The sequence below is a fragment of the Odontesthes bonariensis genome, chromosome 9 (assembly GCF_027942865.1).
Source record: "Odontesthes bonariensis isolate fOdoBon6 chromosome 9, fOdoBon6.hap1, whole genome shotgun sequence".
Classification (NCBI taxonomy): Eukaryota; Metazoa; Chordata; class Actinopteri; order Atheriniformes; family Atherinopsidae; genus Odontesthes; species Odontesthes bonariensis.
In genome coordinates this window covers 35,598,751-35,617,589 of record NC_134514.1, presented here as the reverse complement: position 1 = coordinate 35,617,589, position 18,839 = coordinate 35,598,751, and the positions used below count along the sequence as shown (strand labels likewise).

The 18,839-nt window shown below is 43.0% G+C and overlaps 1 protein-coding gene across 3 annotated transcripts in view; it reads right to left on the bottom strand.

The window, feature by feature from the left end:
• The window catches only part of nlrx1 (NLR family member X1), a 56,459-nt gene that overhangs the window by 8,803 nt on the left and 28,817 nt on the right, over nucleotides 1–18,839 (bottom strand). Inside the window, exons 5-10 of one of the 3 annotated variants that reach the window (XM_075474153.1) lie at nucleotides 13,895–14,126; nucleotides 10,085–11,094; nucleotides 9,930–10,002; nucleotides 5,960–6,078; nucleotides 4,325–4,420; nucleotides 628–714 (exon numbers count right to left, since the gene is read on the bottom strand). In XM_075474153.1, coding sequence (XP_075330268.1) covers nucleotides 628–714; nucleotides 4,325–4,420; nucleotides 5,960–6,078; nucleotides 9,930–10,002; nucleotides 10,085–11,094; nucleotides 13,895–14,126 — 1,617 coding nt within the window. Of the gene's footprint in view, nucleotides 1–627; nucleotides 715–4,324; nucleotides 4,421–5,959; nucleotides 6,144–9,929; nucleotides 11,095–13,894; nucleotides 14,127–18,839 lie in introns of all 3 variants that reach the window. The other 2 variants (XM_075474150.1, XM_075474151.1) reach the window with 2 other exon arrangements.

Sequence of the window (18,839 nt, the reverse complement as noted above, 5' to 3'; positions counted from 1 at the left end):
AAAATGGTAGGTCTTGGCGCGTTTCACCTCAGCAATGCTTACCTTTAGGAGTGGTAACCGCTCTGATCGCTAGCTCAGGGCTCAAGTTTTAAATGCAGCTAAGAGTGCAACACACCCCCACCCCGTTGAGCGGGCCAGTTGGATGGATCGCAGGAATGGGGGTCTTTCATTAATAATATTATCATTAGTGTTGTTGTTATTAATAACGGCTTTGCTCAGACTCATGGGAGATGTTTGTTTCCTGCCGTTTCCATAGCGATAGTGGTGCGCCAGAGAAATTTATATTATAATTTATTTTCAGCTTTTTTCCTACACCACTCGCGGTCGACTTGGGACCAGTCCGCGATCGATCGACTGGTTGGGCAGTACTGATCCAGAAGGTGAAACTTCTTAAACATTTCTTAAAATTGATGCAGAGCTTGTTCTTATTGAAAGTGAGCAAAGTTACATTGACGCACTACATTAAAAAATATATAATTTCAGGTTTCGGACGGCATATGGAGGACTCCTTAGCAAGTAATTATATTTAAATTTATAATGTTGAAACTTAAGAGAAACAAACAGGGTAAAGAAAGAGTTTGTTCAAATGCATGGGCTACTTATACATGAATGAAAATGTAATCTTACTGTAGAGAAATAATTGAACTATTGGGGTCCAGCAGCAAGTCTCTCAACAGGATACAGGAATCAGGACCCAGGCTGTTAAACTGCAGACTTAAAACAACAAACAGGCAGAAACAATAATCACACCACATGCATATTGTACAAGCATGGAAGTCATTCAGTCAATAAATACTTTTACACACAAAACTTGTTAGTAAGACAAGACTTTAGCTAAAGTTCTTCAAAAGCTGCTGGACAAGTTTTTGGTGTTGTGAAAAAAAATTAGTTTTAGTTTTGTTGTTTGTACAAGGGCTGGGTGGTATACCGACTTTGGAATTTATAACAGTATTTTTCAGACAAAGTATGAAATCAGACACTACCTTCTGTATAATATAACCCTGTTTGTGTCCCCTGTAATACTGCCTGTGTATTTCACCCAGTGGCGTTTGGAATGATAGGAGTGCCACAAAAGACAACAAAACTATAAAAGAATAAGAAATAAATGAGGAAATATAAATAAAAGAATAAATGTGGAAACATATCCACTGATTTTCTTATAATGTAATCAACCCTCAAACAAATGTTTGGTATTTTCTTTATACACTTGGATAGACATTTTTGTACTATCAACTTTAAACTATTGTAACTCTAGTTTTACATTGTTTATCTACATAAAACAAAAACTGGAAGTTTCAAATAAGCACTTTAAAGTGTAGTTGACAGCAGCACAGCGTAGCGCAAGTGATCTATGTTTTTTTGTTATGGTATTTTGAAAACAATCTGATCATACCAGCGTGATCATAGACACCTAAGGGTTAATCATTACATTTCATTTCATTTTTTCACATTGCTTTAGTGGTATCTGTTATGTCAGTGCATTCTGTATTGCTTTAATTGTTTTCCAATAACTTTTGCAATTACAATTTCTGTAATGCCTTTATTGGATTGCATTTGTCAATTTATAATGGCTTTATTTTAGCTTTTTCTCAGATGCTTTTATTATTACTTTAGTCTATGTTATTTGCCAATTGCTTCTACAAATTGCTTCTGGTTTATTTCTTACTTTTTGTACTGAAAGATTAAAGTGCTATTAGCTGGTTTCTGTCTTGAACCTTCAACATAATGAACATAAGCATTAGCCTATTCCTCCCAAAGGATCAGTTGTGCCAGAATGTGAATTAAAACCCTGTCTATATGAATCGTTGCCTCCTCTGGCAGGAACTTTTATGCATTAACAATAGGATGCAACACAATCTGATACAATGCATACAATGTGTGATAATGGTAGCAGTCCACAAGGAAAAGGATTTACCTCCCCTATGTCTATGTGTGCAGCAAGCTACAGCATTAGCTTTTAGTGTTTCCCCCACCCACACTCACAACTAAATGCTCCCACAAACATAATATATGTACACAAATCTGCACAATATCTCCTTCCGATAACAGTAATAAACTGGCGTCTAAATTGTAGCCATAGTTTCACTGTCTAGTAAGCTTATGTTTTCAGGTTCAAGACCAGGTATGTAGACGCGTGTGTAGAAAGTCCCCTATAAGCCCCCCGATAGCCCCGGATAACAACAACACGGCTAACAGTGTAATAGTACGCGTTCATTTATTCATTGGTCTTAAAGTATTGGTGAAATAAAGACAGATAATGCCTTATTTAGAGGCTGTATTGGCTATGCCCTGTTCTTTCCTGTTATATGGATATACGCAGATCTCGAGTAATCTAAATATCTTCCAAAGGACGCCGACTTTCGCCAAACTGTTATCGGTGAGTAGGTGAACGTATTTTATGCCAGAAATAAGATCCACGTTAAAAAAAAACAAAACTTCTCCTTTAAGACCAATCAGTAGTGAAAATTGCCTATGGAGAAAATCTCAAAGCACAGTGCAACCTTTTGAAGAACTTCAGATTTAATAATATTGACTAGATTCATCTTTATTCTCTGTTTTATTCTGAAAGCATCCTCAAAACAGTATTGATTTAAAATATCCAGTTCATTACATATTTGGTGACAGTTGTTCAGTAAACAAATATGCATAATGTGAGCTTCAAATATCCAGCATCAAACTGGCTCGAGATTCACCATGCTTCAGAGAACAAATTATTAATGGCTTTCAAAATCAAAACAAAATGTGGCAATTTAGTGATGGATAGTGGGCCAGATTTACTGAGCGGTGTAAATTAGTGCATGGGCAAAATCCAGAAACAGCATCAGGTACAATGTATCTGGTACTGTGAGCTTAGATGTTAATGAGACTCCAACAAGAGGAATCATGTAGAGCAAAAGACTTCAGCAGTCAAACACTTCTATGCACCGTTGTTACAATGACTATGCGCTGCTCTTTAAAACTGAAGCACCCAGTGCAATAATCTTCTTTATTTTTCAATGATGTATGGAACAATCTGAGACAAGCATGACGATTTAGAAGATAAAGTTATTCATCCGGTTAACTTAATTAAATTAACTACTCCGCATGAGCGTTACATCGCTTCAATAGACTTTATAGCTTAAGGACATTGTTACATGCTATCAATATTATGACATTTGCTGTGCTGTTTCCCAGGTCCAGCTCCTTCTCTTCCTGCTATTTAGTCACAGCTCATGATTAGACAATTAATTAAAGCGCCATGGATCTGCACTTCTCGGCCTTTTTGCAATTTGGTTGCCATCTACACTTTGCCTTTGTGTTGGCCATTGATTTTTGTTATGTTGGTCTTGGTTGCAGATATTTATATATAATAATCCTTGTTTAAGTTTTTCCTTAGTTTCCTTTTTAGTTCTTAATTCAGACTGTAAACCCTTGTAAAGGAGGGCTGCCATTTTTGTTGTTTGTAACCATTTTTTTCTTGTTTATGTTGAAGTTAAGGAGGTCAGTTGAAGGTTTGTATATTTGCCATCTCCTTTATGGTTTAGTCAATACAGTTAATTATTTATAGTTAGTTATAGTTAGGGATGTTTTGTTTGATATGTATGTTCCCTCTCTAGATTAGGTTACTCCATTCTTTCCACTAGACTAACTTGGGAATGTAACAACATGCAAATTTATTTAATTTTTTATGGTTCATGACAATGGGCTGAATGGGCAGAATGGACAGGAGATGAATAAGTTGAAAAAAGCCTAGCATGTAATTACAAGAATCAGAGAACATTCTGAAATTTACTGAAAGTGTGCTATTACCATTTCCTATTGTCCATGCCTTATTTTTTTTATTTATAAAAGGCTGCTATAAAATAATAATAAGAAAATAATTGATAATTGAAAAAAGAAAAAAACAGGGGCCAAAATATATTTTGGAGCAGCGAGTGCTGTGAGGCTCTCATTCTGATGATCTTTCTTGTTTGGTTTTAATTCCTCGTGTAAATTGCGGTAAATGAATAAAATGCATCATTACCTTAACTATAATAGCTTAAGGTTCCACTTGTTTTTTTTTAAATTTCTTTCAGAAAATGAACAATTTGCTGAACATTTGACAGTGTCTTGACAGCATATACCTTCTTATCCTAAATAAATGAATGGAGAAATTATTTTACATTCAACACATTGTGCATTTCAAGTTTATTTTTCAGAATTTAAAAACAAAACTATATCAGCAGTAATTTGTGACCTTTGCTATGGCTCAACACATGCTGAAATATGAATTATGAACTGGAGCAGTAGTTGTAGAAGGGTGGAATGTTTATGCAATGTTATTTTTTCTTTGAGTTTCACTCACTTGAGGACGCTTGTGTGTCTGAAGGCAGGCCTCAACATTTGAAGCACATCATGATTCAGGAGACAGTTTGACAGGTCCAGCTCGTCAAGGTGATAACTACAGAAAAGCATTGTGACACGAGAAAAAAAATTTCACACTCAGACAAAAAACATCGAGCAATGCTTTCTGAAAAACAATTTAATAGCTGCAGTAATCGAAGGTTAACAAATACACAATGCAGTTTTAGGAAAATATTTCAAAAACTGCAGCATTTGAGCCAGCTTCCTAATACCTTTTTATGTGACAGTAAAAATGAACAAACTGTGTTTTTGACAACCTTGACTGTATTTTAAATTTTTTTAAGTTAATTTGGAAGCTATGCTGCTTGGGTGATTTAAATGGGTACATCTTACACTTTTTAACAGCTGTCATAAGTAACAATGACAACGGAAGAGTTATTTGCCAACAAGTGATAACTAAAATAAAATCTCAAATTCTTAATGACTTGAAAAGGGGACACCATAGCCGCAGAAATGAAACAAGAAGAGAAAAGCAGAGACGTTGCGTAGCTCAGCTGGTTAAGCTGGCACCTCCCTACAGAGGCGCAGGTTTGAGTCCTGGTCTGGGCCACTTTAAAGCATGTCTTCCCAAACTACCTCTGCTCCTTTTCCTGTCCGTTTACTTTCAAATAAAGGCCACTTGCACCAAAATAATATGTAAAAGAAGTGCAAAGCAGTGGAAGTTTAAACAATTTCTACCTCCTGTCATCAGGGAGAATATATCTTCAGATGCTGGGCAATGAAATAGACAAGTTTAGGAATAGGAATATAAAAAATGCAGCATTATATGTCACCAAGGTATGGCTGCAGAAGCATATAGCCGACTCCAACACCTCTATACCTGTCTTTCTTACATGCCGCCATTCCGACATCCCACCAGTCCAACATGGACCATAAATTGTCGGAATGGCGACACTTAATTTTCTATCAAATTTCCCGTTATTCCAACACTTTTTTCCTCCCATTGTCGGAATGGCGGGATGTTTTATTTTTTATAAACATCCCACCATTCCGACAATTCCTTTAATAGCCTATTAAAGCTTTATTTCTTTTTTTTTTAAAGGAACTCCACAACCTGCAAACCAACTATAATAAATTATGATCAAAATCCCCTGAAATTTCAAATATCAAAATTCAGGTATTAATTTAAATCGGGCGAGTCTGTAACATGTTACATTAAGCAGAAATACAGTGTCAGTGACAGCAGCCTGGAGGAGGAACCAACAGAAAGAGACGACGGAGGAATATGGAAAGGAGGAGATATAAGCTGAAGTCATTCCTTCCTGTGCCAATTGGACTCCACAACTCCAATTTGTAAATTTTGACACCTTCTATGGTGGATATGTGCAATAGCTGTAAATATTTACAAAAGAGTGTCTATTTGTTTTTAACATTCCTTTTATTTCCATTTGCTATTATATATTTCTCTTTTTTATGCTCAGTTAGTTTAATTATTATTATTTGTATATTCTTTTCCTTTCATATTCCTTAAATGGATACAGCAGCAACAAAAGAATTTTCCCCTGGGGATCAATAAAGTATTCTGATTGAGACAACACAACTCAAACTGAACTACTTTAGTCAAATTGTGGTATACCTTGCAGTGGTGCATGAAAGTACAGAGCTCAGTATGTAGCATTTCAGTGATGTCATACGAATGTTGCTGAGGCCAATGCTTTTGATTGAGGACAGAACCTCTGCAGTCAGTCTGGGGTTCTGAAACTCATACAGAAGGACCAGCAGATCCATCAGCTCTTCTGGTGGCAGAGGCTTGCTGATCTCTAGCATATATAAGAAAAAGACTCATTATTCACATAAACACCAAATATCTTCACTATATCCAATGGTTTTATGGTAAAATATAAGAAAGTTCCCCTTTGTACACAATATTTACTTCCAATTATTTTTTTTCAACATTTGATTTGTGTCAATTTACACCGCAAGCAAAAAGTACATGTTCGTTTGACATTCTTTTGGGAAGATTTTTGCATTTGTGCAGCCTAATTTCAAGTAAAATGAGAACACTGTGTAGCTGCAGTTGGATACATTATGCAATGACTTACAAACCATTTAAACCCTATATAACTGTCACCTTAGCAGGCTCAGGACGGGGGTTTAGTATGAATGAATTCGAATAATTTGGAATTTAATTTGATTTAATTGGATCATGAATTGGACAATGAATTGGATTCTAATTGCCTTTAAATGGATTGCATCTTTGAAGTGCCTTGAGATGACATTAGTTGTAATTTGGCACTGTATGAATAAAATTTAATTGACTACTGAATTGAAACTGAGGGCCAATCATCTCACGGGGGATAAATAAAGTATTTTCTATTCTATTCTCTTTATTTCTATTGTATTCTATGCAGTTGTTTTTTGTTGGTATTTTCTTTTTTTAATTAGCACAAAAAGTAAAGGTTGTATTTCTCTCATCTTTGATATTTTGATCATGATGAGAAGAATAATTTATTTCTGCTTAGGATACACTCAAATTTGGTAAAATTATGGAAAAGTTAATTTCTCTCAAACTTTATAGGATGTTTTAAATTTGCTCAATTTAGATTTCCTTGAGTAGTTGAGTTGAAGTCCTCGAGAATCTTATCTCTAAAGACTTTTTGAAACTGTTAGGCAAAGTTTTTCTTCAGTTTAAAGTTTTGAAAAACATGTACATTAATTTTTCCTACTCTTTTGAACAAGCCCAAATAGAAGTAGTATCAACAAAGCAAGACCCTGTATCCACAAGTACAGACACCTAACCCTGCAAAGCTAGCAATAATCCAAAGTTCATGTGGCATCAATGTCATTAATTCAAGAGCCAAAGTATCACCTGTTTGCCTACAACCAGCACTTTACTCAAGAGCCTGTTACTGTTCACTGTGTGCCTAAACCTGCTTTTCATCTGCCGGACCAGCCGATAGCCTGCAACCAGGGTTCATCGTTTTGCTGCTCTTAAAAGCAGTCATCTGTTGGGTTGGTAGCTGCTCAACACCAACCTAAATATCAAGCAGCCGTGGTTCCAAATAAAATATGCTATCCTGTGACATCAGTTTTAGACCCAATGCAAACCAGACTGTTCAAGGACGTTTTCCCTTAACCAAGACCTCTACATTGGATTTGATCAATCTATCTTTCTAGAGAGGTTACGTACCACAGACATTTAAAGGGGAACTCCGGGGCATTTGAAGCGCGTTTCCATTGCTAGAGGTTGTCAAATACTGATAGTAGGACACAGAGAGGTGCAAATCTGTCCATCAAAACCAACAATACATACCCAGTTATATTGTTGTAATGTTTTAAATACTTGAACGCAGTTTTTCTAGAGAAGATAATTGTTTTGTATATGGGATTATCGTCCATCGACTCTTTTGGGCTTTCACATGCGCGAGCGTACAACCAGCCGGTGAGTTACATGCTGTTTATAAAGTTGTTTTGTAACGTCCCCATGCCAGTAATGTGAGAACCATGCATATGGTTTTGATGGTAAGGCTTGTGACTTTATTGTCGGATGGTTTATAAAGTGGTGTGACGTTTCTGCTGTGTGCAAGTTGTTGTTTTACGTGGAAGGGTTAGCATTTGCCCCTTAGCCACCACATATTAGCCTCGCATGACACGCTGTGCGCACAGCGTGATCTCCACACAGGGAGCGCAAATTTGCACCTCTCTGTGTCCTACTATCAGTATTTGACAACCTCTAGCAATGGAAATGCGCTTCAAATGCCCCGGAGTTCCCCTTTAAGATTGCTATAATTAAACCTTTATTTTAAAAAACTAACTCTTGATCTAGGACTGTTAGCTAGTCATCAACCTTTTATGTCTAAAGTTCTTGGAAAAAAATGTTGTAGCTCAAATTTGTGATCATTTACACAAACTTTGAAAAGTTTCAGTCAGGATTCAGAGTGCATCATAGCACAGAAAGGGCACTGGTGAAAGTTACCAATGATCTCCTCTTAGCTTCTGATAGTGGACCCGTCTCTGTGCTTGTCTGGACCCTTCTGTTCACTCTATACATGCTGCCTCTGGGTCAAATTCTGAAGAACTCTAAAGTCAACTACCACAGCTATGCAGATGACACACAGATATATCTCGCACTGTCTCCAGATGACTGCAGTCCTATAGAGTCATTGTGCGACTGCTTAGAGCAAGTCAAAAAGTGGATGAACCAAAATTTCCTTCAGTTAAATCAAGAAAAAACTGAGGTCATTGTGTTTGGCAACAAAGAGAAGAGGTTTGCTGTCAGTAAACATCTTGAGTCACTGTCTCTAGAAACTAAAGACCAAGTCCGGAACCTCGGCGTGCTGATAGACTCAGACCTGACCTGAAAACAATCATATCAAATCAGTCACCAATTCAGCCTTATATCAACTTAAGAACATATCCAGAATTAAGGGTTTCATGTCCCAAACAGATCAGGAGAAGCTGATTCATGCTTTCATCTCCAACAGACTTGACTACTGTAACGGTCTTCTGACTGGACTCCCCCAAAAGAGTCTCAAACAGCTGCAGCTCATTCAGAACGCTGCAGCCCGAGTTTTAACCAGAACAAAGAGATCACATCACATCACCCCAGTTCTCAAGTCTTTACATTGGCTCCCGGTCAGATACAGAATAGATTTTAAAGTTCTGCTACTCGTCTACAAAGCACGGAATGGTTTAGGTCCAGAATACATGAATGACATGCTAGTAGAGTATAAACCCAGTAGAGCTCTGAGATCTGCTGACTCAGGTCAGATAGTGGAGCCCAGAGTTCAAACTAGACACAGTGAAGCAGCTTTTAGCTGTTATGCTGCACACAGCTGGAACAAACTACCAGCAGAACTGTAAGCACTTTTAAATCCAGGTTAAAAACATTTCTCTTTCAGTGTGCTTATGGTTGAGTTTATATCTTTCTTTTTCCCCTCTTCTTTGATTGCTTTTAACTGTGTTTTTAATTTTTATTCAATTTTTTTTATTTTTTTTCCTCTCTTTAAATTGCTGCTTTATGCTGTTCTTTTAAATGCCTTGTCTTTATGTAAAGCACATTGAGTTGCCTGTGGTATGAAATGCACTATATAAATAAAGATGCCTTGCCTTGCCATGTCCTGTTGGATCTCAGTACTGCATTTGATATGACTGATCACAGCATTCTATTACAGAGGCTTCAACATGTTATTGGGATTAAATTAACTGCATTAGGCTGGTCATATTTACATGATAAATCACAGGGTTCTGTGCTTGAACTGATTCTTTTCACCTTGTACATTCTACCATTCGGAAAAATATTATTAGACAGTTTCCAATATTAAACTGCAGTTTGGTCACGTAAAAAAAAAAAATTATATTTCTCAGTAAACTATAGTGTTTAATGATTTTCAAGTCATTGCATTATCTTCTTGTGTACTTCTACATAATGTAGGTCTGAATGGACTGAAGTCTATGAAATTTCAAGCTTTACCCTAGGTGTAATCCTAGACAATGACGTACACTTGACATAAAGCACATTCAAAGTCAAGGTAACATTTGAACTCTTTCACACTTGAATGCAAATCATAATTAATAAGAAAGATTGAAAAGAAAATGTGTGTTACCTCTGACAAGGTATTTCTTAAGGGCACGTGTAATCTGGGCCACGGTGGTGCTCTGAATGCTGCAGCCAAGTTGCTGGAGAAGGACACGGTTACCATAATGCAACAGCCCACCCATGAAAATGGGGTAAAGCTCAAAAGGCTTGCCTTCACCATACTGTTTTGGCTGTGGGCCTTGGACTCCAAGAAGGCTTTGCTCCACTTGATCCAGGACATCCTCATTGTAGCTGTCCTCAGTGCGGAACATCTCTGCTGTCAAGGTTCTTGCAATTCTGCCTCTGTTGAGGCTGCTCATCGTTGCATAGAGCTTTGGAAAAAGCTTAAGCAAATTAAATACAGCAAAGAGCCGGAGGGGAATGAACTTAGAAAGGATGTTGACAATGGCACTGACATCCTCACTAGCCTGACTAATGGCTTTGGACACCTGCCTGGTTAGCTTCTCCAGAGCTGATTTGTGCTCTCCTAACACTACATAGAGGGCTGCTAGGTACTCCTGCATGGCTGGAACAGCAAACACATACTGCCTCTCATCATTCTCACCGAGTGTTGATAAATACTGCCCACTTTCCACACAAGGAGCAAAGAAGAAATCCAGTACATCAGTCTGGAACATGGCCAGCTGACGTAGCTCCTCATCTGTCTTGGTCTCCCCGCCAATCCACTGCTCTAGTTCCCTCTCTGAGAAAGATGTGCGTTTGTTGGTCACACCCTCAAATGCAAGTTTACCAACTGTACGGACAACATACAACATCAGTGAACTTTGCTGCTCCTGGACGGACACACCTGTTCCTGTTCCTGTGCCTAGAACCTCACCCCCAAAGTTAAGCCTGAGAAAACTGGTGTAAATGCCTGTCAGCGTGCGGATGGGTGCCTGAGCATTAGTGAAACGAAGGAAGTGTAACGTAGCACATGTGAGCCAGCAGTATGAGGGGAGGAAGCAGGCAGCAGCCAGTTGACTTTCTCTCTGGAGATTGAGGTATAGCAGCTCTATCAGTGCCTGGGCCTCCTGGGTGTGTGGAGCTTCTCCACTATGTTGTAGTAGGCGGCTGGTGAAGTATGCACGCTGGAGTTCTGGGTTACTGAAGCCACAAATCTGTGCATAACGACTCACATACTTCTGAGGAATACGGTCCACAGCAGACAGTCTGGTAGTGACCAGGATGTTGGCCTAGGAAACAGAGTAGAGAATTCTATAATCCCCAACAACAAATACGGAGAGTGACACAGGTTATAAATAAAGTTCATGATTCAGAATTCATGATTTTGATAACATCGATCCTCATCTTATTAAATCTTAGTTAATTTCCTTGATTTTGGTTAGACAGGAACACAGAACTTTTGAAGAACAAACTACTGAAGAATAAACTGACCACAGGTTGAATTAACTATCCAGATGACTTCATTAGAACAAATTAGACATTACATTACATTACATTACATTACGGTCATTTTGCAGACGCTTTTTTCCAAAGCGACTTACAATAAGTGTGTTCCACATCGGTAGGCAAAAGAACTTCAGGTCACAAGAAATCATAAGTGCATTTCCTTCCAAAACCAAACAGCTAAGAGCATAACTATTGCTAGAGTAAGTGCGGTAAGTTAGGTACCTTGACAAATGGGAAGACAATTTAGAAAACAAAGACAATTTAGGAAACAAATAAGTGCGTAAAGAGCAGGGACGAAACAGGTGATGTCCTAAGAGGGTGGATCTAGGTAGTGTTTCCTGAAGAGATGGGTTTTCAGCCTGCGGCAAAAGATGGGCAGCGACTCAGCTGTCCTGACATCAGTCGGGAGATCGTTCCACCATCGGGGTGCCAGAACAGAGAAAAGCCGTGACCATGTCGATCGTGCGCAGGGACCCCTGAGTGACGGGGCAGCCAGCCGCCTGAAGGCCGCAGAGCGAAGTGGTCAGGCGTAGGTGTAGGCTAGCACCAGAGTCTTAAACTGGATGCGAGCAGCTACAGGGAGCCAGTGTAGAGAGTGGAGAAGGGGAGTCGTATGGGAGAACTTGGGGAGGTTGAACACCAGACGAGCAGCTTTCTGAACAAGCTCCAGAGGTCTGATGGCAGAAGCCGGGGCGCCAGCAAGGAGCGAGTTGCAGTTGTCCAGGCCGAAAACGACAGTTGGTCGTCCAGGGTCACACCCAGATTCTGCGCAGTCCGAGTTGACGTCACCACGGAGTCATCTATAGTGATGGCCAGGTCTCGGAACGGGCAGCCCTTCCCCGGGAGACACACCATCTCAGTCTTGTCCAGGTTGAGCTTAAGGTGGTTCATCGACATCCACCCCGAGATGTCTGCCAGGCACGCAGCAATGCGTGCCTCCACTTGGGTGTCAGAAGGGGGAAAAGACAGAATCAGCTGGGTGTCATCTGCATAGCAGTGGTAGGAAAAGTTATGGGAGTGGATGATAGAACCAAGACATGATGTGTAGAGGGAGAAAATAAGAGGACCTTGAAGAGAACCTTGCGGAACCCCAGTGGTGAGCCTACGCGGCTTCGACACAGACCCTTTCAGTGTTACCTGGTAGGAGCGACCTGTCAGGTAGGATGAGAACATGGAGAGTGCAGAGCCAGAGACACTCATTCCCTCCAGGATAGAGAGAAAGATGTGGTGGTTCACTGTGTCAAATGCTGCAGACAGGTCAAGGAGAATCAAGACAGAGGAGCGAGAGTTAGCTCGAGCAGTTTGGAGTGACTCAGTTACTGCTAGGAGGGCCGTCTCAGTTGAGTGGCCCACCTTGAACCCGGACTGGTGGGGATCCAAGAGGTTGTTCTAGTGGAGGTAAGAGGACAGTTGTTTAAAGACAGCACGTTCAAGAGTTTTGGACAGGAAGGGTAGAAGGGATACCGGTCTGTAGTTCTTGGAAGAAGAAGGAAGAAGACTAGGTGCAACAGAATGAAGGAGAGGGGAAGGGACTGGGTCAAGGAAACATGTGGTGGGGCGGCTGGATGTTACAAGGTGAAGGACCTCATTTACAGAGAGGGGAGAGAAGTGGGACAGAGAGGGAGGTGGAGAGGGAGAAGGTGGTAGAGAGGGAGGGGTGGGAGTGCGACAAGTGTGGGTGGTGTGGACAACTGGGGGTTGAGGGAAGGAAGATTGGATATCGTTAACCTTCTTGTCAAAGAAGTCGGCGAAATCGTCAGGAAGGAGGGAGGAGGAGGGAAGAGGGGGTGGGGGTTGGAGGAGGGATGAGAAAATTTGAAAGAGTTTTTTGGGGTTGGAAGCAGAAGTTTGAATTTTGTTACAGAAGAAGGCAGTTTTAGCAGCAGAGAGAGGAGGAAAAAGTGGAAAGCAAAGACTGGAAGGCAAGAAGGTCCTCAGGAAGTTTACTTTTCCTCCATTTGCGCTCAGCCGCCCTCCAGCTCCGCCTCTCAGTACGCACTGAGTCCGACAGCCAAGGGGCAGGTGGAGTTGAGCGTGCAGGCCTGGAGGTGAGTGGACAGAGATTGTCCAGAGAGGAGGACAGGGTGGAGAGAAGAAAATCAGTAGCAGTGTCAGGGGATAGAAGAGAAAAAGATTCAGGGGCAGGGAGAGCTGAGAGAACAGAAGAGGAGAAGTCAGTGGGGGAGAGAGAGCGTAGATTGCGACTAGAAGATACCATGTGGGTGGGGGGAGGTCGAGGGGGAGGAGAGGAGAGGGAGAGGGTGTAGGACATGAAGTAGTGATGAAGTAAATTAGAAAGTCCACTTCCCTCTCCACTTACAGGGAGAATCCAGTGGACAGAGTGCAAAGCCTATACTTTTCTTTTTAAAGTCTACAAGCCTTGTCACGACTTGATGGGTGGGTAGGTAGGTAATTTGCTAAAAAGTGAGCAAAAAAACGTAACAGAGTTTGATTTCGGGGGACATTAAGTTCATGAACTGTATGAATATGAAAATATATATATATATTCATGAACTTACATGGATTTAAGAGTTATAAAAAAAATAAGATAAAACATTGCAGTACTGAAGGGCTATGTCTTACCTCAGGCAATAGATACTTCCTCAGCAGGTTCACTACAACAATAGGTGGGGGCAGCGCCTCATTAGGATCACTGCAAAGCTCTGTAGATCCAATCCGGAAGTCGAGTTGCATCTTCTCCATGCCATTAAACAGGAAAAGTACGTCTTTGGCTTGTTCTCCCTCCCCACTAAGTAATGGGTGTTTTTTCAGATGGAGATACTTCCTGCTCACCAGATCCCTTAATGAAGCCGCCCTGTGGGGAAGATTGTCAGCCATGTTAATATTAAACTGTGGGGTGCCAAAGTCAGAAATTTCACAATCTCAAAATCTAAACTGAAACCACAATAACGTCAAAATTTGTGGTTTATTTTACCCCAATTTTATTCCTGTAAGTACACATTTGTTTAAAAAAAGGTTAGAAGAACCCATAAAATATTCATAATAACCCCAGTGAGTTCAGGTGTAGAAACTACCTTTTTTTAAATTTGTTAATGTCTGCATAGTCACAACAAGAACATATAGACCTGTTTACTGTAACATATTTTGTAGAACAGAATCTGTTTGCTGGTAAGTTAAAGACTTAAGAAAATGAAACATTGAATTCATGGTACAGTAATATTTTCCATCACATATCAGAGTATATATATATATATATATATATATATATATATATATATATATATATATATATACACATAGATATATATATACACATAGATATATATATATATATATATATATATATATATCTATATATATATATATATATATAGATATATATATAGATATCCCCCCTTAAGCTGTCACCTTACCGTGGTGGGGGGGTTTGCGTGCCCCAATGAGTCTGGGAGCTATGTTGTCTGGGGCTTTAAGCCCCTGGTAGGGTCACCCATGGCAAACAGATCCTAGATGAGGGACCAGACAAAGAACAGCTCACAAAACCCCTATGATGAGTGATATTTTTGGATACCGTGTTCCCTTGCCCGGACGCGGGTCACCAGGGCCCTCCCCTGGAGCCAGGCCCAGGGGTGGGGCCCGCCGGCGAGCGCCTGGTGGCCGGGTCTGTGCCCGTGGGGCTCGGTCGGGCACAGCCCAAAGAAACGACACGGGTCCCCCTTCCGACAGGCTCACCACCCGTGGGAGGGGCCATGGGGGTCGGGTGCAGTGTGAGCTGGGCAGCAGCCGAAGGCAGGGACCTTGGCGGTCTGATCCTCGGCTACTGAAGCTGGCTCTTGGGATGTGGAACGTCACCTCTCTGCTGGGGAAGGAGCCTGAGCTGGTGCGCGAGGCTGAGCGGTTCCGGCTAGATATAGTCGGACTCACCTCGACGCATGGCTTGGGCTCCGGAACCAGCCTCCTCGAGAGGGGTTGGACTCTCTTCCACTCTGGAGTTGCCCGCGGTGAGAGGCGTAGAGCAGGTGTGGGCATACTTATTACCCCCCGGCTGTGCGCCTGTACATTGGGGTTCACCCCGGTAGACGAGAGGGTAGCCTCCCTCCGCCTTAGGGTGGGGGGACGGGTCCTGACTGTTGTTTGTGCTTATGCACCGAACGGCAGTTCAGAGTACCCACCCTTTTTGGAGTCCCTGGAGGAGGCACTAGAGAGTGCTCCTCCGGGAGACTCCCTCGTCCTGCTGGGGGACTTCAATGCTCACGTGGGCAATGACAGTGAGACCTGGAGGGGCGTGATTGAGAGGAACGGCCCCCCCGATCTGAATCAGAGTGGTGTTTTGTTGTTGGACTTCTATGCTCGTCACGGACTGTCCATAACTAACACCATGTTCAGGCATAAGGGTGTCCATATGTGCACTTGGCACCAGGACACCCTAGGCCGCAGCTCGATGATCAACTTTGTAGTCGTATCGTCGGACTTGCGGCCGTATGTCCTGGACACTCGGGTAAAGAGAGGGGCGGAGCTGTCAACTGATCACCACCTGGTGGTGAGTTGGCTCCGCTGGTGGGGGAGGAAGCCGGTCAGACCTGGTAGGCCCAAACGTATTGTGAGGGTCTGTTGGGAACGGCTGGCGGAATCCCCTGTAAGGAGAAGTTTCAACTCCCACCTCCGGCAGAGCTTCAACCATGTCCCGGGGGAGGTAGGGGACATTGAGCCCGAATGGGCCATGTTCCGTGCCTCCATTGTTGAGGCGGCCGACCAGAGCTGTGGCCGTAAGGTGGTCGGTGCCTGTTGTGGCGGCAATCCCCGAACCCGCTGGTGGACCCCAGTGGTGAGGGAAGCCGTCAAGCTGAAGAAAGAGTCCTATCGGGCCTTTTTGGCCAGTGGGACTCTGGAAGCAGCTGATGGGTACCGACAGGCCAAGCGGAACGCAGCCTCGGCAGTTGCTGAGGCAAAAACTCGGGCTTGGGAGGAGTTCGGGGAGGCCATGGAGAACGACTTCCGGACGGCCTCGAGGAGATTCTGGTCCACCATCCGGCGGCTCAGGGGGGGGAAGCGGTACACCGTCAACACCGTGTATGGTGAGGGCGGGGCTCTGCTGACTTCAACTAGGGACGTCGTGAGTCGGTGGGGGGAATACTTCAAGGGCCTCCTCAATCCTACCGACACGCCTTCCGATGAGGAAGCAGAGTTGGGGAGCTCGGACGTGGGGCCTCCCATTTCTGGGGATGAGGTTGCCGAGGTGGTCAAAAAACTCCTCTGTGGCAAGGCCCTGGGGGTGGATGAGGTCCGTCCTGAGTTACTCAAGGCTCTGGATGTTGTGGGGCTGTCTTTGTTGACACGCCTCTGCAGCATTGCGTGGACATCGGGGGCAGTGCCTCTGGACTGGCAGATCGGGGTGGTGGTCCCCCTCTTTAAAAAGGGGGAACGGAGGGTGTGTTCCAACTATAGGGGGATCACACAGCCTCCCTGGTAAGGTCTTTTCGGGGGTACTGGAGAGGAGGATCCGCCGGATAGTCAAATCTCAGATTCAGGAGGTGCAGTGTGGTTTTCGTCCTGGCCGTGGAACAGTGGACCAGCTCTATACCCTCCGCAGGATCCTGGAGGGAGCATGGGAGTTCGCCCAACCGGTCTACATGTGTTTTGTGGACTTGGAGAAGGCGTTCGACCGTGTCCCTCGGGAACTCTTGTGGGGGGGTGCTCCGGGAGTATGGAGTGCCGGACTCCTTGATATGGGCTGTTTGGTCTCTGTATGACCGGTTTCAGAGTTTGTTCCGCATTGCCGTCAGTAAGTCGGACATGTTTCCTGTGAGGGTTGGACTCCGTCAGGGCTGCCCTTTGTCACCGATTCTGTTCATAATTTTATGGACAGAATTTCTAGGCGCAGCCAGGACGTTGAGGGGGTCCGGTTTGGCGACCTCAGAATCGGGTCTCTGCTTTTTGCGGACGACGTGGTTCTGTTGGCGTCGTCGGGCCGTGACCTTCAGCTCTCACTGGAGCGGTTCGCAGCCGAGTGTGAAGCGGCTGGGATGAGAATCAGAACCTCCAAATCAGAGACCATGGTCTTCGGCCGGAAAAGGGTGGAATGCCCTCTCCGGGTCGGAAATGAGATCCTTCCCCAAGTGGAGGAGTTCAAGTATCTCGGGGTCTTGTTCACGAGTGAGGGACGAATGGAATAGGAGATTGACAGACGGATCGGTGCGGCGTCTGCAATGATGCGGGCTCTGCACCGGCCCCTCGTGGTGAAGAAGGAGCTGAGCTAGAAGGCGAAGCTCTCGATTTACCAGTCAATCTATGTTCCTACCCTCACCTATGGTCACGAGCTGTGGGTAGTGACCGAAAGAACGAGATCGCGAATACAAGCGGCCGAAATGAGTTTCCTCCGCAGGGTGTCTGGGCTCTCTCTTAGAGATAGGGTGAGAAGCTCGGTCATCCGGGAGGGGCTCGAAGTAGAACCGCTGCTCCTCCGCATCGAGAGGAGTCAGATGAGGTGGCTCGGGCATCTGGTGAGAATGCCTCCTGGACGCCTCCCCGGTGAGGTGTTCCGGGCCCGTCCCACTGGGAGGAGGCCCCGGGGAAGACCCAGGACACGTTGGAGAGACTATGTCTCTCGGCTGGCCTGGGAACACCTCGGGGTCCCCCCAGAAGAGCTGGAGGAAGTGGCCGGGGACAGGGACGTCTAGGTCTCTTTGCTGAAGCTGCTGCCCCCGCGACCCGATCCCCGGACCAGCGGAAGATAATGGATGGATGGATGGATGGATATCAGAGTATAACAAAATTAGGAGGTGGTTTACAACTGTAAGAGTATTTAGGATTATCAAAAACAAGACCAATTGCCAAAAAGATCAGGTGGTGGATTATTTGTCACAAACCTTGTAAGATACAGCAACTACATTTTAAGGCTCTGACACTAAACTGATGGCAGAAACTATCAGGGACCAAAGTATCCCCTACTGTGTTTCCTCATGTTTCATGCATATGGGCAAACAAAGTTGCATTGGAACATATTGGCAATATCCAAGGCCAGTTAGAATGTACAATAAATGTCTGCACAAGAGAATATAACTCTACCATACGGAAGGAAGCAGTAGTTTATATGTTATAATATATAAGAGAAACCACAGGATGATGGATAAAAATAAAAATATTGTGAAATGTTTGCTCAAAGTTAGTCATTATTAGTTAAGTTTTTAGTATCCAATAGAGCTACAGCTGACTTATGTGCAGGGTTTTAACCACTCACAAGTCTTCAACAAAAACACAAGCAATGGCTTGTTTTGCTCATTAGTGGTTTTAATAAGCCTTTGAACCTTATGCACCAAAAGAGAACACAAGTTAAAAGTCACATGGCATGCTTTTCCCATATTTTCTGGCTTATCTTCAGTGTTAAAATGATGTCTTATCACCTTAAATGTCATGGAAAGCTAAAACAAAATGAATACACAAATTTCAGATTTTTTTTGCAGATCTTGTATCCTGTTCTCTCTCCCTCCCTCTTCACCCTCTACACTACAGACCTCAGCTACTGCACAGAGACCCGCAACCTTGAAAAGTTTTCTGGTGACTCTGCTGT